General features: G+C 42.8%; 1 protein-coding gene across 2 annotated transcripts in view; it reads right to left on the reverse strand.

The window, feature by feature from the left end:
- POC5 (POC5 centriolar protein) overlaps positions 1–21,909 on the reverse strand; it is a 38,956-nt gene extending 17,047 nt beyond the window's left edge. The window contains exons 1-5 of one of the 2 annotated variants that reach the window (XM_060235833.1): positions 21,630–21,909; positions 17,457–17,557; positions 7,591–7,693; positions 1,560–1,670; positions 542–735 (exon numbers count right to left, since the gene is read on the reverse strand). In XM_060235833.1, coding sequence (XP_060091816.1) covers positions 542–735; positions 1,560–1,670; positions 7,591–7,693; positions 17,457–17,540 — 492 coding nt within the window. In that variant the 5' untranslated portion in view covers positions 17,541–17,557; positions 21,630–21,909. Of the gene's footprint in view, positions 1–541; positions 736–1,559; positions 1,671–7,590; positions 7,694–17,456; positions 17,560–21,629 lie in introns of those variants that run through there. The other variant, XM_060235835.1, reaches the window with a different exon arrangement.
- Between the last annotated feature and the right edge of the window lie 729 nt (positions 21,910–22,638).

Consider the following 22,638-nt stretch of genomic DNA (forward strand, 5'->3'; position numbering starts at 1 on the left):
TCTGAGGAAAGCAGAAGCCTGGGGGCAGAGTGACTGCTAGTCACGTTTTAGCATAAGAACGTAAGAGAAGCCATGTTAGATCAGGCCAATGGCCCATCCAGTCCAACACTCTGTGTCACACAGTGGCCAAAAAAAATTTATATATATATACACACACACACACACACACACTAATAGCCACTGATGGACCTCTGCTCCATATTTTTATCTAACCCCCTCTTGAAGGTGGCTATGTTTGTGGCCGCCACCACCTCCTGTGGCAGTGAATTCTACATGTTAATCACCCTTTGGGTGAAGAAGTACTTCCTTTTATCCGTTTTAACCTGTCTGCTCAGCAATTTCATCGAATGCCCATGAGTTCTTGTAGTGTGAGAAAGGGAGAAAAGTACTTCTTTCTCTACTTTCTCCATTCCATGCATTATCTTGTAAAAATGAATTTCTCAGCATATTCCAGTCCCATTTTGCTGACAAATCTTCACAAAAAATTCACAACATTATCTACAAAGGAGGGAGGAGGGCAGAATTAGCAGAAAATATATACCTTCAGGCTCCCACTCCAGAGGTCAAGTATGGTCTCTATTTGGGTCACTCTTTCATCAGAAATGCTCAACTCTGTCACATTTGAATCTTGGATTTCTTGTTGACTAGATGATGATTCTTCAGAAGTCTCTTCTGCATGGACTGGGCAAAGTCCCTCCATGCCCTGACGAGCTGGCTGCTTTACAGATGTCGAAACTGAAAGAAAACAAAGAACAATTTGGCTCTCACACAACATATTATTGAACCTACATAAACACATTGAGCATTTAGAAAGCCAAGTATTTAATTTCCTCCTATGTGTTAATGTAATGTAAAACTGTGTTACATTAAGAAATTAATCCTTTAAACCTCATTAGCAATTCCTAGCAGGAAACAGGATACCATGATAGAGCACTGTTCCCTTTAATTGTAAGGTTTTTCCACTAGCAGTTGTGCTATGTTAGAAAAGTCTGTATGCTTCATAGTGCTTGGGAACTACTACAAGGGGGGGGAGCTGCTTTTCTCTTTGTTATATCTGCCCCAAAACACATATTATATCCACAGAGGATGTGCCAGCTAAAAAATTCCTTTACGCTGAAGCTTCCATAGGGAGCTTTTCTTTCCATTCCTCCTAATTGTTTGCAGCTGTTTTTTTAAAGAACAATAGTACCTGAAAATGCTGCACAGAGGTTGTGGATCATGAAGAAACAAGAGACGTTAAGAATATCTTCTCATCCTTCCTTATAGTGTAGTTCTCATTGCCTACATTATATAAACACCATATATCACATGCATGACATCCAATTTAAAATCAGGGGCATGGCAATGTTGTAATTAGAGAGACCAGGGTTTAAATTCCCATGCACTCATTAAGGTCACTGGGGTGACACTGAGCTGCTGTCACTGAATATCAATCTAAGCTATGCCATAGGAATTAATTTGTAAAGGAACTGACTTGTAAATGAAGCTGAATCCTTGTCAGGTTTTAGGGAATCAACTTTCAAACTAGCATCCTATTCCCAATTTCAGTTGAATTATACCTTCTATCCTTGTTGTCCGAGTAGATGTTGCAAAATCAGAACTTCTTCCAGGCTTCCTCTGGCCTGTTGCTACAGTTCTTTGCCTGTGTTCATCCATTACTGGACTTCTCCCTATTTCAAACAAGAAAAATAAGAAGATTTAAAGAGGCTGGTATAAAGTAGGTAAGCGTTCTATGTTTCTCTTGCCATTTATCAAAACTTGTTATATAGGGGCCAGCAACTGGTAGTCTTTGCCTGAACCATGTCTGTCCTAGGAAGTTGGAAGAAACAGGAGGAGGAAAGCATGTGAGACAAAGATCAGCTCTCCAAGTGAATGGCCTCATCATCATTATCAATATATCTAATTCTGTGGATACTTAAATCTGCAGACTTGAGCCATGAACATGACAGATCTCTCTATGAATCTGACAAATGCTCTAAGTTAAAATCTTCAAAATGATAGCAGATTTAAGAAAGAAATGTGTATTGCTAGGCAATAACAACAATACTGCCCCCCCCCCCAACTTCAAGCTTTGGTTTCTGTCAGGGAAAGGCCCTTTCCAGGGCTGTTTTAGTCTTTGAGGGAAGGCCTAGGCCTAGTAGCAACCACTGGACCGAGTTGTTACCAAATGACTTGCATAAGTCACCTAGGCCTGGCTGCTTGCTACTGTTCAACAACAGTCACTTCATGAAAACCAGTTTGGCATAGTGGTTAGAGCTTCAGAATAGGTCCTGTGAGACCAAGGTTCAAATCCTCACTCTGATACAGAAGCCCACTGGGTAACTTTGGGCCAGTCACACATTCTCATCTTAGCCTGACCTATCTCATAGACTTGTTGTGAGGATAAAATAGGAGAGAATGATGTAAACTGTGTTGAGTTCCATTGTGGAGACAGGCTGGTAAAAATGAAGTAAATAAATATAATTCAATATGGCCAAAGATGGGAAATGAAGGGTAGGTTGGCTGTCAGGGCAGAGAAAGAGGAAAAATGGGGAAGGGTTAAATGAGATTTCCTCCCCCCCCCCCAGCATGTACTCTCTTATTATTCGCTGTCAGAATGAGGGAGGAGTAGGGGTGTGAAATGAAGAAGCTAGCAAGAACTACCACCCTAAGCACTCAACTAGGTTATACACAGGCTTTGAATTGGGGTATTAGAATATGTTACACATTCCCCCATATCGACATAGCAGCTCTCAGTGAGGTCCGTTTCCCTGAGGAAGGTAGTCTTCAAGAACACGGTGCTGGCTATACCCTCTACTGGTCGGGTAAGTCAAAGGCTGAGAGCCGCCTTTCTGGCGTTGGCTTCAGGTTCAGGAACTCCATTGCCTCCAAACTCGAAAACCTGCCAACAGGTCACTCAGATCGCATCATGTCCATGCGCCTCCCACTTCAAAACAAGCAGCATGCAACACTCTTCAGTGTGTATGCCCCAACCCTTCAAGCAGATCCTGCAGAAAAGAACAAGTTCTATGCTGACCTACACAACCTCGTACGGAAGACCCCTACAGAGGACAAGGTGATCATTCTTGCCGACTTCAATGCCAGAGTAGGTAAAGACTCGGAAGCCTGGAAAGGAGTACTTGGCAAACACGGCATTGGCAACTGCAATGACAACGGGCGCCTCCTGCTAGAATTCTGCATGGAGCACCAGCTCACCATCACCAACACTATCTTCCAGCAGAAGAACAGTCTGAAGACAACCTGGATGCACCCACGGTCCAAGCACTGGCACCTTATCAACTACATTCTGGTGCGCCAGAGAGACCTTCGAGATGTCTTACACACCCGAGTAATGCCCAGTGCAGAATGTCATACGGATCATCGTCTTGTACGCTGCAATCTCCGTCTTCACTTTAAACCCACACCCAGGAGAGGAGGTATCCCTCGTAGGAAGTTTCAGGTTGGCAGTCTCCAGTCAGCCGAAGTTAAAGCTGCCTTCCAGGCAAAACTCCAGTCAAGAATTGAGGACCCCAGTTGCCCCACAGACCCTTCTCCAGAAGCACTCTGGGAACACCTAAAAACTACTGTCCTGCAGATCTCTGAAGAAGTCCTCGGGTTCTCCACAAGGAAGAACAAGGACTGGTTTGATGAGAACAATCAAGAGATCCAAGATTTACTGGCGAAAAAGAGATCTGCCTACCAAGCACATCTTGCTCAGCCCTCCTGTCCTGGGAAAAAAGCAACCTTTCGCGCTGCATGTAGCAACCTCCAGTGCAAGCTTCGAGACATTCAGAACGATTGGTGGACCAAGCTTGCAGAGAGAACCCAGCTGTGTGCAGACACTGGTGATTTAAGAGGGTTCTACGAAGCCCTGAAGGCAGTATATGGTCCATCATATCAGGCTCAGAGTCCCTTGCGTAGTGCAGACGGCCAAGTGCTCCTCACAGACAAGGCATCCATACTGAACCGGTGGTCAGAGCATTTTCAGGTTCTCTTCAGTGCCAACCGCGTAGTTCAAGATTCAGCAATGCACCTCACCCCACTTCAACCAGTGAAAACAGAGTTGGATGAGATCCCCACCCTAGAAGAGACTGTTAAAGCCATCAAGCAACTGAAAAGTGGCAAGGCAGCAGGAGTTGATGGAATTCCACCAGAGATCTGGAAGCATGGGGGCACAGTACTACATAGCTCACTTCACAAAGTACTTGTCACCTGCTGGGAACAAGGCAAATTACCACAGGATTTTCGCGATGCAATCATCATCACCCTATACAAGAACAAAGGGGAAAAGTCAGACTGCTCCAACTACCGGGGGATAACCCTGCTCTCCATCGCAGGCAAAATCCTTGCCAGAATACTCCTGAACAGACTGGTGCCCACCATTGCAGAAGAACTCCTCCCAGAGAGCCAGTGCGGCTTCAGAGCTAACAGGAGCACCACCGACATGGTATTTGTTCTCAGGCAGCTCCAAGAGAAATGCAGGGAACAGAACAAGGCTCTGTATGTGACTTTTGTCGACCTTACCAAAGCCTTCGATACCGTTAGCAGGAAAGGCCCGTGGCAAATCTTGGAACGTTTAGGATGTCCCCCAAGGTTCCTCAGCATGATCATCCAGCTACATGAAGACCAGCGAGGCCAAGTCAGACACTGCAACGACCTCTCGGAGCCCTTCCCAATAGGCACAGCTGTAAAGCAAGGCTGCGTTCTCGCGCCAACTCTCTTTACGATCTTCTTTAGCATGATGCTTCAAAGAGCCGCAGTAGATCTAGATGATGACGAGGGTGTCTACATCCGCTATCGCACCGATGGCAGCCTGTTCAACCTGAGGCGACTAAAGGCCCACTCCAAGACGATGGAAAAACTCATCCGAGAGCTACTGTTTGCTGATGATGCTGCACTCGTCTCCCACTCGGTATCAGCTCTGCAGCATATGACGTCCTGCTTTTCAGAGGCTGCCAAGCTATTCGGCCTAGAAGTTAGTCTGAAGAAGACAGAAGTTCTCCACCAGCCTGCACCCCAGGAAGATTATCACCCTCCCTGCATCACTGTGGGTGAATCAGTTCTGAAGACAGTCCAGCAGTTCAGCTACCTGGGGTGCATCATCTCCTCAGATGCCAAGATCGACAAGGAGATTGACAACAGGCTGGCAAAGGCAAACCGTGCATTTGGCCGACTGCACAAAAGAGTGTGGAGCAACAAGCATCTGAAAAAAGGCACAAAGATCAATGTTTACAAAGCGGTTGTGATGGCAACCCTCATCTACGGCTCCGAATCGTGGGTTTTATACCGTCATCACCTGCGACTCCTCGAGCGCTTTCATCAGCGCTGCCTTCGCACCATCCTCAACATCCACTGGAGTGACTTTGTGACCAACACTGAAGTCCTCAAGCGGGCGGAGGTTACCAGTATCGAGGCACTGCTGCTGAAGACGCAGCTGCGCTGGGCAGGGCATATTTCTAGGATGGAAAACCACCGCCTTCCCAAGATTGCCCTGTATGGCGAACTCTCCACCGGCCATCGAAATAGAGGGGCACCAAAGAAGAGGTACAAGGACTCCTTGAAGAAATCCCTTGGCACCTGTCGCATCAACCATCACCAGTGGTCTGACCTAGCCTCAGATCGCAAAGCATGGAGACACACCATCCACCAGGCTGTCTCTTCCTTTGAGAACGCACGCATAGCTGGTCTTGAGGACAAAAGGAGATTGAGGAAGAATCGCACTGCTACAGCACCAACCCTAAATCAGACTTTTCCCTGCAGCCACTGTGGCCGGACCTGCCTGTCCCGCATTGGTCTTGTCAGCCACCAGCGAGCCTGCAGCAGACGTGGACTATTGCACCCTTCTTAAATCTTCGTTCGCGAAGCCAAGCCGAGAGAGACACTTTCCCCATGATCATGTGCTACCTAAGCTACTCTTTCTCCATGCTGTTTCCTGATGAATGGGAAAGTTCTCTGAAAGCTGTATTTACCCACAAAAATAAAACACATTCCAATCTTCTGAATAAGCACCAGCAACTGCTAAAGCCAGCAGGAAATTTGTGCTGTACTTCTAAAAACAAGAGATGCAAGTCAACTTACTCAATTACAATAGTCCAATCTAGAAGCCTGGTATCATAGGGAGAAGCACTATACTTCTAAAGACAAGAGCTACCAGAAGTAAATATTCCAGTAATTCTGCATGTTAGAATATTATGGTAGTCCACTAATTCTAAAAACCTAAATCGTATTTAATAAATCATGCTGATAAAACTTCCATTCAAGTAACTATAAAATCTCAAATTTCCCAAAGCGTTCCAATCTAGTTCCTATTTTGGACTCTCTGGTACAATGGAAATATACTCATCTGGACTGCAGGAGTTTCCCCCTGCTGTACTAGGACTGACCCAATTCATCTGTTTCCCTACCAGTTCACGTATATTTCACTCTGCATATAAGGCTTTTCGCACTCTTTGTCTGAACAACTGTTAGGGCACAAGCACATGTGACATACTTTCAGAAATCTTGAGATAAGGAAATATTACATTAAGTTTGTCTTCACATTCTGAGGACTGGTACTCTCAAACTTGTGATTAAGTCAGTCACCAGGATCCACAAGAAAGGTGGAAGAAAGTAGAAGAAACTTGACATGAGGGACGTAAAGCACATACTTAAAAAAGAAAAAAAAATCCATATACATACTCTAATATGTACACAAGAAAAAACAGTGCTATGTATTATTTCACAATACATGCTTTTAATCACTTCTCTTAAAAAAAAAGAATATGTAATGCAAAGGTTGCTCACTGACTACGCCCCCACCCCATTTCTCTACTGCCATTTAACAAGACCCCAAAATAATTCCACCTACTATATGCACATTTGTCAGCAAAGACAGACAGCTAGTAGATTCTAATGTCAGTTCAGCAAAGAGGAAAGCTTTACAATCTCCAGTACTTTACAGCTCTGTAGCTGAATCTCTACTAGATTTATGGAAAAAGAAGAAAACTCTTAACTATGTTTTGTCCCATTGTCTGGGAATGCAATGTTGCAGCAAGCAACAGCTGACCATTAAAAAACTGTCTATCTCCAGTTAGGACATGACTGCTCAACAGCCAATAATCTTGCAAGTGTTCTTAGAATTATTTTCAAATTCTAGAGTTCCAGCATTTTTTGAATCCTATAGAAGTTGTTATTCTACATATTGGCTCTTGAGTAAGCTTTCTCTGTATGTGGGTATTGTAACCTATGTTGAAATAAGGAAATATTAAGAGAAAAATTAACATTTAAAACATTTAGTATCACTGAAAATGAGGCAAACATGTTGCTCACTGGCACAACACAATGTAATCCTCAACAGTTTTTATGAAGCAGATTGCTTCTTCCAAATTGCATACTGGCTAAACACAAAGGCACACAGCTAAGGTATAGTTTTAGTGATTCTTATTCACCCATGTGAACAGTGTCCAGGGAAATCCACTCTCTAAAACAGAGCACTGGAGGGGTCTTCCCCTTTTATGTCCAATGGTAAAGCACCATTCCTGCACTGGCTACTTCTAACTCAAGCTTCCTTCCTTTCATAAAAAGTGACCCACAACTACATACCTTAACAGACATCCAGTTCTTACACATTACCTGGAGTCCTCTGATGAGCTTCTACATGATCAGACTGCCGCAATGCACTTGGTTCAAACTTTGGTGTCACTACAGCATAGCGCAGCAGCTCTTCATATTCATCCTATCACAAAAGCAAAGCTATAAAAATCTGTTGCCAAGTCAAACCACAGAACCAAAAAAAGTTGCTTTTTTGTAATTTTTAAATACAACACATTATAACTGATTGACAACTAGGTTTTTTTTTAAAAAACTTCCAAGATAAGAGAGAGCATTTATATTTCATGTTTCAGAAAAAGTTTAAGGGAGTATTTGCATCCTAATGACAGTGTTGCCTTCACCAGGACTGGGCAGAACTAAATAGAGATAAACAGATTGCTCCTCCCTCCATTTTGTGACTGGCTCTAGTGAATCAACCTTAGGTCTCTGTGGAAAAGTCTATTGACCCCAATGACATTTTGCAGTTGGAAACCTGTTCTATGGCTTTGATACCTACAAGCAGGGATTGTTTTGTAGAAAAATAGGTGGTGGAGCTCATACAAGGATAGTTATGCAGCTGCACCTACTATTCAATGGACAAGGAGGTGGAACTCTCAGGAGGAGGAGGAACTCTCAGAAAGGTGCAGGAGCTGTGCTCCTGTGAGCTCCCACTGAATCTGAGGCCTGCCTACAAGATGATGAACCTGGAAGAAGACATCTAAACTCTTCTGAGTAGCTCAATTTAATTGTATCCTATATCTATTGGTGTCTGCTGGACGATTTCCATTGAGGGCAAAAGTCGACCAATCTTCCCCATGCTCTTTTTTTGTTGCAGCTTATTCCCTTTATTTGAATTGAAGGGTTGAGGCTGGCACTACCTCTATCTATATTTTTGCCTATTCTTAAGCCAATTAGGCTAACTTTGGTCACTGCTGAAATGTGGCAGGGTGTGTTACTTTTGAAACGAATGTGAAAGGTTCTGCCTCCTATTCTGCCCAAAGTGGGCTCCTGGCATAACCTTCTTTTTATCCTTGGTTTTCACCAAGATGTCATTTAAGTTGACTCCAAAATGTTTGTCGCCCTGAAACGGAAAGGATGCTAAGACTAGTTTAGAATAGCAGATGACTTGCCATGTCCAAAGCCACAAATTTCCTCATGCAGTGATGAAAGGGTGCCTAGGGTAGCATTAGCCATGAAGGTGACAGCTTTAAAAAGCCTATTAGCTCTTTCCCTGGTCTTGTTAGTCTCCTCAGGAATCAGTTGCAGGAGTGACCTTGATGGACACTCTGGCAAACAGTTATGATGTAGCTAATGTCCTAATGGCCTCATGCTGTTTTCTGACAGTGTACTCTGATTTACAGTTCAGTAGGTCATGTAGGGACCCTTGGTAACCAAGCCCCCAGAGAGGAGTGCTACAGCTGGGGTGTCTACTATCAAAATCTGTAAAAGATCTATAGCATGATCTGGTAAGGAATAAAAACCTTTTGCTGGATTCAGATTCTGTTTAATGGAAAGCAGATGAGGCTATTTCTCTTTCAGTTGAGTTTCAAAAAATTCTTGGAAGGGTACCACCCATTCCACTCCTAATTTGAGGGGAAAAGTCCTCTTCCATTTGAGTTTAGCATCAGGATTTTTCTCTTCTTCCCAGATTCTGGGGATTCTGAGAGATCAAGTGCTACTATAGCCTTGGTTAATAGATCTTGATAATACTTCTGGTTGAAGAGGTATTTGGTTTATTCTGAGACCCCTTTATCTTCTTCAGACACTCCTTCCCCGCCAGAAGAATTATCTGATTCCCCCTAAGGTTTTTGAAAAGGAACCTGGGCTCTGTTGGAAGAGTGGAATCTATGCAAGGGGTGGTGAGGTGGCCAATGCTCTTGAGGCCTTCTTTTGTAGAGACTTCAATCTATCTAGATTGGAGGGTATCCAGTAAACGGGGTCTGGGGAATAAGAGAGTCATCTCTACCTTGTTCTGCAATGCTTGATACACACAATGAGGTCCCCCGACTGCTCTACGTGATCTCCAGTACCATGTCTGTGTATCTGCCATTTTTACTGGTGCACAGAGTTATCCTGTCAAAATCAGCAGCCACAAAACAGACCTACTCTGAGAAGTGATCATGCTGTGCAGCTTGATTTTCTCACTGTCTCTGCTGTTCAACAGCTGGTCACTCTTCCAAAAGTTTGTGCCTGCTTGACTGTGCTGGAGAGTAGTCCCTTCCTCCTGATTTAGGAAAAAGAGGGTCTCCATCAGTGTTCCCTCTAAGCTGAGTTAGCGTGAGCTAGAACACAGATTTTTAGCCTCCAGCTCACACATTTTTGTCTTAGCTCAGAAAGGATGATCCCAGAGCACAATAATTTATGCAGTAGGTTACAACTTTAATGCAGGTAGTTCACAAAGTAGAATTTTTGCTCACAAGACTCTGCAGCTTAGAGGGAACATTGGTCTCCATTCTCTTCAGAAATGAAGACATCTGAGGCTTTGTTGAAATACTCTGAGTTTTCCATTGCTCCCAGAAGGGGGTGAAGAAGGAAAGAGAGGGAAGAGAGAATGAAGATCTCCTGCCAAGGCTGCAGTAAGCATATAAAGCAGCTTCTACCAAAAGTCTGGAAGATTTTTAGTCTTGCCTCCTTGATGAATGGATGAAATTAATCCACATCAAGGTACATTCCCCATGACAACAAGAAAACAGTAATCCTTCTCTTTTGACTCTACTGGATTTCAGCAGTTTTAGACATGATAAAACACTCAGGCTGCAATTCTAAAGATACTTTCCTTTCCTGTAAGTCACATTGAGTAACACAGCATACTTTCTTTTGCAGATAATGTCAAGCTTTTCTTTTACAAATCATGTTGAGATCTTACTGGTGATTTGGGGCCCTCTGTATTGCTTGAAACATGTCAACATTGCTAAAAGTGACCACATCAATTATATCTAGCTCACTTTTTCAATTTCGCTGATGTGGTCCTATTGATCCATGCTACATGTCAATTTTAAGGCACATCTACAGTGATTTCAAAAAAGAGATCAGGTATATATTTCTTCCATGTCCAATCCCAATAGCATAGATGCCCTTGAATCTAACAAGCAAGAATGAAATCTCCTTGCAAACTGTACCTCTTTAGAGCAACACTTTCTGCAGTTCTGATTTTCCATTAAAGCAAAAAGTCAAGAGCATCAATGATGCTGAACAGGCACATCCATTAGATTAAACAACTGAAGCTGCAGACTAATACCACAGAGACAGATGAAGATGGGTAGCCATATCTGAACAAGGTATCTGAAGAAGTATCTGAAGGTATTTGAAAAAGTGAGCAGTGACTCACAAAAGCTCATATCCTACCACAAATTTTGTTAGACTTTAAGGTGCTACTGGACTCTTACTCTTTTCTGCTACTAATACCACAACTTCTGCAATACTAAACAAGTTAATAACCACTTATAATCTGAAACTGGATTAGTTATCATTAACAAGTAATGATAATTCCTTCAATGGATTATCTCTTTCCCATTAACCAAAAAACTCATGTAAATATAGCACTCCTGTCCCCTACTCTACCTCCTACACTGCCTCCTATGGCCACATAACATTGGGTGCCATTTAGGAATGATACAGCAACCCCTGATGCTACCTAAACATTTTTTTCCTTCATGATATGTTTATGCAAAGATTTTTTAAAACCTGGAAGGTTAATGCCCTGTTTAAAAACTTTCTATAGTTTCCTGCAAATTGGGGCATTATTAGAGTTTTCACCTTGTTAGGTCCTCATTGTGGCTTTTTGATCTGCATGGTGAGGCCATCCATTGCTATTATTATAAATGAGAGCCTGGGGACCTGTGAGGACTTGCAAGATGGTATAATTTCCTCACTTATGCTTGCTCCCCATCCAAGAATGTCCTTTTCCTTCTCTTCCCCCAACCTAGCAATTTTTTCTCAGTTATCCCCAGGCATCCTCTGCCAGTACTTACTACATTTTTATGTTTCTCTTCCTTCCCTCCTGTATTGCCCTGTTTTACACCCACACACCCCTGCAGACACCAATAAAGGCTTGTAAGCAAGTATATATACATGTTCATGGTATCACGGATCAGGAACTACACTTTATTAGATATTTTCCTTCACATCTTTATTGGCTCTGCCTTGGTCCCATTCACCAAAATATAACATATGTGGATTTATAGACAAAAACAGGAGAAAGCTTGCAAGTTAACACAGAACAAAAAAATAAACTCTTGTCCTGCTCTTCGTCACTCAGGGCATGATCCAGGGCTGCTGGGCCCTCCAGGTCTCCCTTTCTGTCAGCCATGTCTCAGGAAGGGTCTCAGAATTCAGAGAGGAGGGAGATTAGTAGCACCCTTGGACATCCCCCCTCCTGTCCAGCAACCTCTCCTTGACGAACTTGGAACCGGTCCATCCATTCCTCCTTGATCTTCCCTGAGCTAGCCTAATAAAAGCTTGACTGAGGGTAGGCTGACCCTGGACTCCTCCAAGGCTCTCTCTTCAGGGATGAACCCATGGTGATTGAGGGGAATCTGGGCCACTGGCCTCCATGGCTGGGCCTTCCCTTCTCCTGCTGCCCCCCCCCCCAGCCCCTGAGGTTTCAAGAGGGTGCTCTGCCCACCCACACAAGCTCCAGGGGGCCTCAGTTGCTGCTGGTCTCCTCCTCTGGCCTGTTCCCAGGTACAGTCTGCTGTCTGAGACCCACCTCCCATCTGAGGCCTATGCTGGGCCTATATGGCTCTGAGGCTTCTGCCAGTACATTCCCAGGTGTAGCCTTGCCCTTGCTCCTTTCCCCATAGCCTTTGTTGAACTGCCTGGCACAGAGATGCCTGGGCAAGACTCTCCCCTGCCAGTGTTTCCTCTGGAACATGTAAGTACAAGGCAACTCAGAACAGAGGATAATTCACTCTAAGAGATCTCCTGCAGCAGAAGAAATTGAGCTTTCTATGATAATAATTTCTGTCTCTAGTAGACATACAAAAAGCGTGTCTGATCTAGCAGACTGCTAAATGTGTGTCAGGGAATCCAGCAGTACAGCACCATATTCCTTGTGCTCAGTTTTACACAACCATTGATCTGGAAGTTAAAGGATAAAATTCAAAACACATAAGCTTTTTAAAACAAGAAACTATTCTCAACTAGTTTGTTCACTGCACTCAGTCATGAAGCTGCAGTCTTCAACTGCTTTACAACAGTAAGTGTCAAAGTTGACGTCAGTTATTTAGGTTGTACGGTGGTTTGAGGATTTTTTCTCCAAATCATTATGACAGGATAATACCACAATGTCGGACATCCTTCACTTTCCCCCCACTCCACCCAAATATTGAAGAGACTATTTTGTGGAAATATGATCTCACTGTTCTCCAACTTCCTTAATCACAAATTCTTCTGGATGTAATTTATATGCCAAGACAAGAAAGACTGTACTTCTGAATTGCTTTAGATCTATTTAGATATGGTGAACAGATTTCCGCTTGCATGAACTACCTTTCACACACACACACCCATGTGTGCACAGATGCATCAGCAAGCATAAATGACCACCTGATAAATTATAGCAAAAGGCTGAAGAAAGAAATCTCAAAACTCTAGATTCACAGTCCATGTTTCTTCAGAAGAATCACACTTGATTCATTAGAGTTCATTTCCAGCATACATCTTTCTATTTTTAAATGTTGATAGGAATAGCAATAAAATTATACTATTTATAGAACAATCCTAAACCTGATCTCTCAATAGGTTATGACACAGAAGATACATATTCAGAGAAACATCACTGCTTAATTTTGTTAAATAGAACGCTGAGAAAAACCAAAACCATCATTTCTTGCTTATGTTTCAACAAATGACCACTATTCTTTAACCTCAAATGCCACCAAGCTTCTGATAAATGCAAAGTGTATCAAAATGCTTTTGCAAAATCTAATGGGTTTAAAAGTCAGCTGAAAACAAAACAAAATAACAACTCAATTGTTTCTTTTTACCTGTATGATGACAGGCAAGGAAGATAGATGATAGACAGACAGACAGATGTAAGAAGTAGCAGCCCCTCCTCTTGAATAAAAGAGCCTGTTTTCTGCTTGGATCTATTTCAAGTACATCTTATTTTTTAAAAAAAATAAATGCAAAATACATAAAAACAGTAATAAATCTTTGCATAAACATATAAAACTGTACACCTAAATCAAGCTTGATTTAATTGTACAGTTTTATATGTTTATGCAAAGACTTATTACTGTGTTTTTATGTATTTTGCATTTATTTTTACCCATTGTAACCAATAAACATTCCATCTTTTAACATAATATGTTTAAAAATGTCATATGCTAATAAGTCTTAATGTAGTCTATCAGCCATTATGGACATTACCTCCTTCACATCTCTGCCATACTGGCCTCAATCTGTTTAAGAACCATGCACCATAGTTTATCCACTCTTTAACTCTAGCATTAAGAGCTTTAATTCTACATCATTGTTTCTTAAGGGGGAACACTGTGGGCTGATTAAGCTTTCAGAAGCAGCAGGTGTCCATAACAGCTTCATCGCCTCCCAATGCTAAGAACACAAGTATTGTTTAGAAACATTTCTCCTATCACAAAAGAGTGAAATACCTTTCCTGAGGCGGAATATGGCTTTACTCTATGAAACGATGGAAACATTTACAGAAGGGTCAGCTATCTGATTTTTCCAAGTTTCCTGCCATAAGGCAAAAGCATCCACATACAAAAGCTCTCATATCACTTCACAAATGATAGGGGGCTTTCTGTCCCTTTCCTCTGTTTCCACATGCCCCAAGAAAAAGGGGTGAAATCCTCTCTCAACTGTCATTTCCACTGATGAAAACAAGGCAGGAAGGAAACCAGAAATTCTCTGTTCCACAGTTGAAACCAGAAGTTCTTCCTTCACTTTACTTCCTTCCATAGGTGAATCAACAACCACTGCTTAAGGTGAGTTTCCCAAATGTATGTTTGACTGCAAGTCTGGTCATGTACCCATGACCCAATATGCGTTGAGCACATTAGGTAATTGAGCCCTAAGCATGAAAACCAGTGAATCTGTCTATTCTCCTCTTCCAAAATTACCTCAGTTACAATGTAATATCATTGGCAAAGAAACTAAGGTTGCAAACCTAGGCACATTCACTATTTTATTTTATTCAATTTATAGCCCTCCCTCCCCTGCACATAGAGCTTAGGGCAGGTAACACCTTTTATAAAAATATATTATACAGTTAAAATCAACAATTCAACTACAATACAAATACAATAAATAGGATAAAACATAAGTAGCACATTTCACTATTAGATTGCATAAAATCCCAGGGGGAGGGGAAGGTACTTATCTTAAAAACTATCTAATATCTAATAGAAGAGAGAAAGGGGGAAAGGAGAAGAAGGGGAGGACAATCTGAGATGGAAAACCATCACAGCCCTTAACCATAGGCCTGGTGCAACAGTCCTGTTTTACAGGCCCTTGCATCAGATTCTGCAAGGCCCGGACCTCACCCGGAAGAATGTTCCGTGAGGCTAGAGTCAGGGCTAAAGACAACCTGACAGTCTTTGGACCAGGGATCACCAGAAGGTTCTTATCGCTGGAGCATAATGCTCTTTGGGGGATGTACCAAGAGAGACAGTCCCTAAGATATTGTGGTCTTGGACTGTGTATGGCTTTGAAGGTTAGTACAGAAATCTTTAACCTGATTCACTATTCAACCTGGAGCCAGTGCAGCTGGCAGAGCACCAGCTGGATATGGAGTCTGAAGGGAGTTCCTGTCAGAACACGCACAGCTGCATTCTGAACCAGTTGCAGTTTCTGGGTCAGTCTCAAGGATAGCCCTACGTACAGTGGGTTATAGCAGTCTAATCTGGAGGTGACTATTGCATGGATCACTGTAGTGAGATTAGGGAAGACTGGAAGGGAGCCAATTGCTTATCCTGACATAGATGGTAAAACACCAGTTTAATTACATTTGTGATCTGGGCCTCCACTGAAACAGAAGCATCCAGGATTATGTCCAGACTCTTAACAGTTGGTCCAGATGACAACTGGACACTGTAATAGGCTGGAAGTTGGCATCCCAACCCCACATACTCTGGCCCAGCCACAAGACTTCTGTCTTTATTGGATTTAGTTTCAGCCAGCTCTGTTTTCACCAATCAACCATAGCCTCCAATTCCTTGGCCAGGGTATCTGGGGCTGCACTTGGCTGGCTGCTCATCAAGATATATAGTTGGGTGTCATCAGAGTGCTTGTGACATCCCAGCCAAATTTGAGTGAGGGGGTACATATAGATGTTAAGTAGCATTGAGGAGAGTATTGCAGAGGGCATCTCCCTTAGCACCACCCTCTGTTCCTGATATTGGAGAAATGAGACAAACCACATCATGACTGTCCCTTGAATCCTCACATCAGTGAAGCAGTGAGTCAACAGATCGTAGCTGACAGTGCCAAATGCTGCTGAGAAATCAAGTAATATCAGCAGCACTGACCCATCTCTATCCAGCTGTCTGCGTAGGTCAACCATGAGTGACCAGCACTGTCTCCATCCCATGGTCAGGGTGGAAGCTGGATTGGAAGGGGTCCAGTGACAAAGTGTCATCAAGGAAAGTCTGGAGCTGGTCCACTACCACCTTACCTTTACCCAGGAATGGTAGGTTTGACAGTGGGCAGTAGTTGGATGGATCAGCAGGATCCAAGGATGGTTTCTTCAAGAGTGGTCTCACCACTGCCTCTTTTAGCCTCCCCGGGAAGGTTCCTATGCTCAGGAACAGATTTATAATGCCCACCAGGAGAGCTTGTGTTCCCTCACCACTGGTTTTTACCAGTCATAATGGGCATGGGTCTAAGAGACAAGTGGGGGGGCTTCACTGCATCCAGGATCCCACTTACATAAGACCATGAGAGCCTGGTGCAACAGAGGACCTGAAGATGGCCAAGGGCCTCCAGTTCCTATATTGTATCAATGTTGGCAGGCAGATCCTGGCAGAATGACAAGACTTTGTGCGCAAAAAAGCTTGCAAAGGCCTTACAGTTGAGTGCTGAATTACTAGAAATTTTGGGTCTCTCTGAGAGAGAAGTTAGAGACCTAATTAAAATGTTCTTGTGACTCCGCCATAAGTCTGTCCATTGCCAAACTCACTCTAGAGATTTAATTCTGAAAAAACATGAATGGATTAGGTTACTTGAATAAAAGCTTACAGGCAGTATTTTGCACACGCACCCAAACAAACACTTCAGTTTTGTTTGTCTCTCAGGTATCCTCCCATGGGAACAGGCTAGAAATCCATGGTCTCCCTCTCTTATTACCCTACTCAAGTATTCTAACAATGAAACACACAATAGGCTATAAATATACACATGCCAACCTTTGTTCTCTTTCAGTAACCTGTACTGCTGCAGTCACTCATAATTCCATTGCCACTGCTCTTGCAACAGTCTAGACAGTCAGACAGGTGAGTGACAATAAGCAGGGAGTAAGGCAGAAGAAAGGAGCCAATCTCATGCTCAAACATTTCACCACTACACATGGACAAATGGTGACCTGCTAGGGCAGAGCCAAATTAGACCAGGTAGATGAGTAAGAGGGCTTCATTCAAGCATGCTCAGCACAGTTATCAGATGTTCACCTTCGATCTTTTCTCAGGCTATCTCAATTAATATGCTGTTTACTCATAGTTAAAGACAAGTAGCAGAAAACTGAATTTTGAACATCAAAGTAAGTCTGACCATTATAAAAAGTCTGTAAAAACGAAATTATACACAACTTCTTTTAAATTTTGTGGTACTTTCTATTATATTTCTAGACCCATGACTTAATTAACATTATAGGGCCATATAAGTACTATAAACAGATGTACTGTCACAAAATACTGTATGAGTTTCAACAGTGGCTATTTCTAGCCTACCTGAAGATCTGAAGAGACAGAACTGCCTCGGTCGGAGTCTTTTGGAAAAATAGGGCTTGTGCTTCTTTCCTCAGATGATGACATTCTGCATTAACACAGTCCTATAAAAAATTCCAGAAGGTAAACTTAGGTTTCCATCTAAGCCCAGTTCTTGTGACTGCCCCAAAAGTTCCTCTAGTGCTACATACTACTAGAGAATATTTTTAAGCAGCCCAGATTTTTCAGCCAACAGCTGTAGTTCATTATGGGACCCATGTTCCTGCAGGAAAGGGTTGCCAGGTCTGTGTTGGAAAATACCTGGAGACTTTGAGGGTGAATCTAGGAGAGGACAGGGTTTGGGGAGGGGAAGGGCCTCAGGATGGTACAATGCTATAGAGCCACCCTCCAAACAGCCATTTTCTCCAAGGGAGCTGATCTTTGCTAGCTGGAGATCAATTGTAAAAGCAGGAGATCTCCAGGACCCACCTGTAGGTTGGCAACCCTACCAGGACCATCCTCCCTGCTATTCCCCAATGACAGATTATCTGAGCAAAGCCTTCTGAAGGTGCCAACCTACAAATGCGCAAGACCACCTACTGTTTATTCGTATGCTTTCTCTCTGTTGGCTCCCACCTTGTGGGAATGATCTGCTTGTAGAGGTCAGGAAGACCCCCCACAATTCTATCACTCCACAGAATGTGCAAGACAGAAATGTTCAGAAGGGCACTTTTGTGAAGGGATTAGAACTCAAGCTGATTGTAACAGTCCAGAACAACTGTACATATAATAGGAAAGTAATGCATTCTAGATATTATCCTGCTTTTACTGCATTGTCTTCTATCCTTGTAATTCTACTTACTACACAGTTTATAGCATACCTTGCCCTAGTCTGACTGTTGTTCACATTGCCTTTTAATTCTGTACTATTGCATTGTTCACCCTTAACCTGGATAACCCAGGCTAGCCCAACTTTGTCAGATCTTGGAAGCAAAGCAGGGTCACCCCTGGCTAGCTTTGACCTCCAAGGAATAGGTGGAGGCACACAATGGCAAATTATTTCTGAACATCTGGGGCCTTGAAAACCTTAAGGGGTTGCCATAAAGCAGCTATGACTTGGCAGCAACCTCCCCCCCACCCCAATTGTTCATTGGATATGTTATGCTGTAGGAATACATAGCACTTATTTGGTATCTAGCAGCCTTAAGAAAGGCAGGCTATAAATAAAGCAAATAAATATTCTTGATACATTAATTGAGCTAGGAAGCAGAGTATTAAGCTGCTCTTCATACCATTCTGATATGTAACTGAGGCATTTCTATTCTGCCTTTTGATGAAAATAAGATTTCCAAGGCAGAACAAACACAACAAGAGTTGCCTTTTGGCTTGTACTAGAGAGCTGTGTTGGGAGTAAACAAATGTGACAGCCACTGATAGTTCACAGGCTTTCTTTCTTCTCTCAGATCCCTATCTCAGGGACCTTAAAAAGATCTTGAGGCTGCATTCACCTCTAGATTAGGAATAAATAGTCCAGGCTGTCTTGTTTTGTTCTACCATGCAATCTTATTTTACATTCAGAAATAAATCCCACCTTTCCAAATGGGATTTAAAGTAAGCATACACAGAATTTCCTTTGTTATATACAAAACCCCAAGTTTTTTTTCTTATAAAAGGTCAATTTTATATTCGGTCAGTTCGGAATACAATTATGATCTTTCTCATGGGTGAAACAGAAAAGCTTGTTACTTTATGGGATTTATAAAACATATAACTCACTTTGAACTGGATACAATGCACCACACAGTAAGAATTTAGGATATCCAGAATCCTATGGACACCCATAACATTTAATAATGTTTAATAAATCCACTCAAAAATTACTCCTACAATCCTTCAAAGTCTGCTGGAATAAACCCATGAACAAGAGGTATCCTTCCAAACATCTATAGGTTGGAGCAGACATGGATCTGACCTCTTTTACATGGGACTACAAAAAAGAAAAAAAGGAGAAAAAGCAAACAAGAACACAAAAATCTTTATAAAGCATAGCATCATCCTTAACTGCAACATACCCAATCTTCTTGAAAACAATTTACATATAAGTCATTATATACTCTCCAATAGTCTCTCACGGAATAAGAAAGAAGTTTGCTACCACAACTGACATAACCTCAGTGGGTTCTTAAACACAAGTATCGTCTTACCAATATCTCCCAAATTTCATACTCCACACATGCAACTTAGTAGAACATAACATTCTTCTAGAACGGGGTGGCCAACGGTAGCTCTCTAGATGTTTTTTGCCTACAACTCCCATCAGCCCCAGCCAGCATGGCCAATGGCTGGGGCTGATGGGAGTTGTAGGCAAAAAACATCTGGAGAGCTACCATTGGCCACCCCTGTTCTAGAAGATTCTAACATATCTACAACCCATGGGATGGAAATATATTTTGCAATATTGTGAAAAGAATCTTCTAATTTAAGCGGAAAAACCCATGAATTTAGAAAATGAATTTAGACCCATGAATTTAGAAAATGGAATAGTCCAGGGGTGGCCAATGGTAGCTCTCCAGATGTTTTTTTGCCTACAACTCCCATCAGCCCCAGCCATTGGCCATGCTGGCTGGTCTGTTGCTCTCAGGGCACCATAACCCAAATGCAGGCATTAGGAGCATGCACCTCCCCAGTTCCTCTTCAGATCAATATGTTGTTTTAATCAGCTCTGAGATGTAACTTTAGGTCTGAACCACAACAGTTGAAAACACAGGAAAAGACCAGAATAAATTTTGCACATCCTTCTACTAGTGTCATGAAAACAACAGAAAACAGATAATCTGTTTCTAGTTTATTTGACTGCTCCATTGTCCATTCAAATAATATGAAATCACCAACAAACATCATTTTAGAAACTTGTGTCTTCAGCCACAGATGCACATTGTTTCATGAGCATATGCTTGTAAAAATATGAAGCATGACAAACAACAACACACTTATTAAGCACCTTAGTGCCTGCAAACCATCACATACATGAATAATGCTGTATGGGAGCGCAATAAAGTCATCCCCATATTTCATACAAGGGGCTCAACCTAAGTGGTAGTAGTTGTCTAAACCAATCCAGTCAGCTCACAGGTACAGAAAGAATGTAGCAAGAGACTTCTCAGTTTAGAAGTTTAGCCTTGGCTGTAGAATAGGCTGTGTGAGCAACCTCACTAGTACAGAGATGAGAAGGAATACAAGAATGAGTAATAGCCTAAGGAAGGGCAAGCAACTGAGCCAGCATACCAAAGCCATTGAACTTTGGGGACCTGAGTGTTGATGTTTTAAAAACAAAACCAGGGGGGTGTACTGTAATCTACATGGCAGACAATGTGTGCAGTGGAGCAGAGACCAATGCCACCTTTAAGACCAACAAAGTTTTATTCAGGATGCGTAGTGGTTAGAGTGCTGAACCAGGATCTGGGAGACCAAGGTTTAAACACCACTCTGCCATAGAGGCTTGATTGGGTAACTCTGGATCAGCCTAATTTTCCTCACTGTGAGAATGAAATGGAGAAGGGCGGCACAAGGTGCACTTCCTGGATGTATCTACAGGGCAGCACAAGGTACATTTCCCGGATGCATCTACAGTAGTGGAAGAGGCAGATTAGGGATTACTGTGCAATAGAATTACAGGATTGACAAACAGATCCCGGTGGGCAGCCGCGTTTGTCTGAAGCAGTAGAACAATGCAGGCGTCATACGTGACACACATTTGTGCACGTACTGTGAATTTGGTTTGTTTGCTGCCCCTATCCTCAAGACAAGCCCACCCTCCCAAACTGTCCCCCTCCACCAACCCTACCTCTAGGAATTTCTCGTACACAGTCTTGTGACTTAGATATAAATGAAACACCGGCCGCACACAACAGTGATTAGCAGGACTGCAAGCACTCCCAGTCAACTACATCAACAAGAGCACAATTAACAGGACGTCGAGATCGGGAATGATGAGAACGGGAGAGCCCCCACCTAGGCGGCAGGCACGGAGTTTGGGAGGAGGACTGCGAGCGTCAACAGTTTACGTGCTACCTAAAGGCACCAACAAAAAGGGCAAAAAACACCTCCGCAGAGGCTGTCTTTCAGCAGCCAACTTCTCCAGCCTACTCCCCACACCCCCACTTTGGAAGCAGCTGTAACTTCTCCCTTTAAACTCACCTTCTTTCTCACCAAAAGAAACCCTGACAGTTTCAAACCGCCAGTACGGAAATAAAAAAACTGCTGCGATTGGTCCTGCTTCTTTTGTTAAACACTCGCTGACAGGACAATCCTTCCCAGTGGTTTAGCTACCAATCCGGACACCGGTCAATCATTAAGAGGCGGGACTTGGAGGATGACGAACCCCAGTGGAAAGCCTGGAAAGTCAGAGTTGAAGTAAGAGTTTTGTAGAAGTCTCGCAGAGCAGGGGTTCTGATGTAAGAGTCCGCGTGCTCAGATCGGCGTGCTGATTGGTCGGTTGCTGTTAGCCCGGGCCTGAGAGGCGGGTAGCTAAAAGGCAGTTAGGGTGAGGCCTCGAGATTAATTGCGAGGTTGCTAGGTGGCGGAAGTCAGGCTTTGATAATGTTGAGGGAAGGGGGTTTTCGCTTTCATTACCGCAACCCTGATTTAGGTTTATTCCCATAGAATTGTAGCTTGAGCGGTAATAAAAGATAAACGAGGTCTCTCTTAGAATAAGTTGCCTTGCACTGAGTAGCACGGTTGCTTATTGCTTTCCGTTTTCAGAGGAGGAAGACATTTCCCAAGGCTTGTAGGATCCTATTGTATTTATTTTTGCCAAACTCCGTTTGTAACCCCCTTTTACAATTTTTGTTTTGTTTTTTGCTTGAGAACCGCTTGATTAGGTTTCATTGAGGAATGGGGAGTGAGGTAGCAGCTGGGTTTAATTTGAGCCAAGTCTGCAATTAATATAGGTTGGAATCTCTTATTAACGTCAGAATTAGCTCTACAGATGTGGAGTGGAAATGAACGGGAAAGCGTCACTTCTATCCTGAAAACATTTGTCATTTACATTACAGTGCAAGATAATACAGAACTGTGGTTTATAAGATTTGACTTGTTTGTCTAAACAATTTCTAAAATATATGTTCAATGTTGGATCTTTTATTGATTCAACCTCTGCCCTGACTCTTAACACGGTAACAAAATATCCCTAAATGGCTGAATGGGG

Source organism: Heteronotia binoei, chromosome 4, assembly GCF_032191835.1.
Source record: "Heteronotia binoei isolate CCM8104 ecotype False Entrance Well chromosome 4, APGP_CSIRO_Hbin_v1, whole genome shotgun sequence".
Taxonomy (NCBI): domain Eukaryota; kingdom Metazoa; phylum Chordata; class Lepidosauria; order Squamata; family Gekkonidae; genus Heteronotia; species Heteronotia binoei.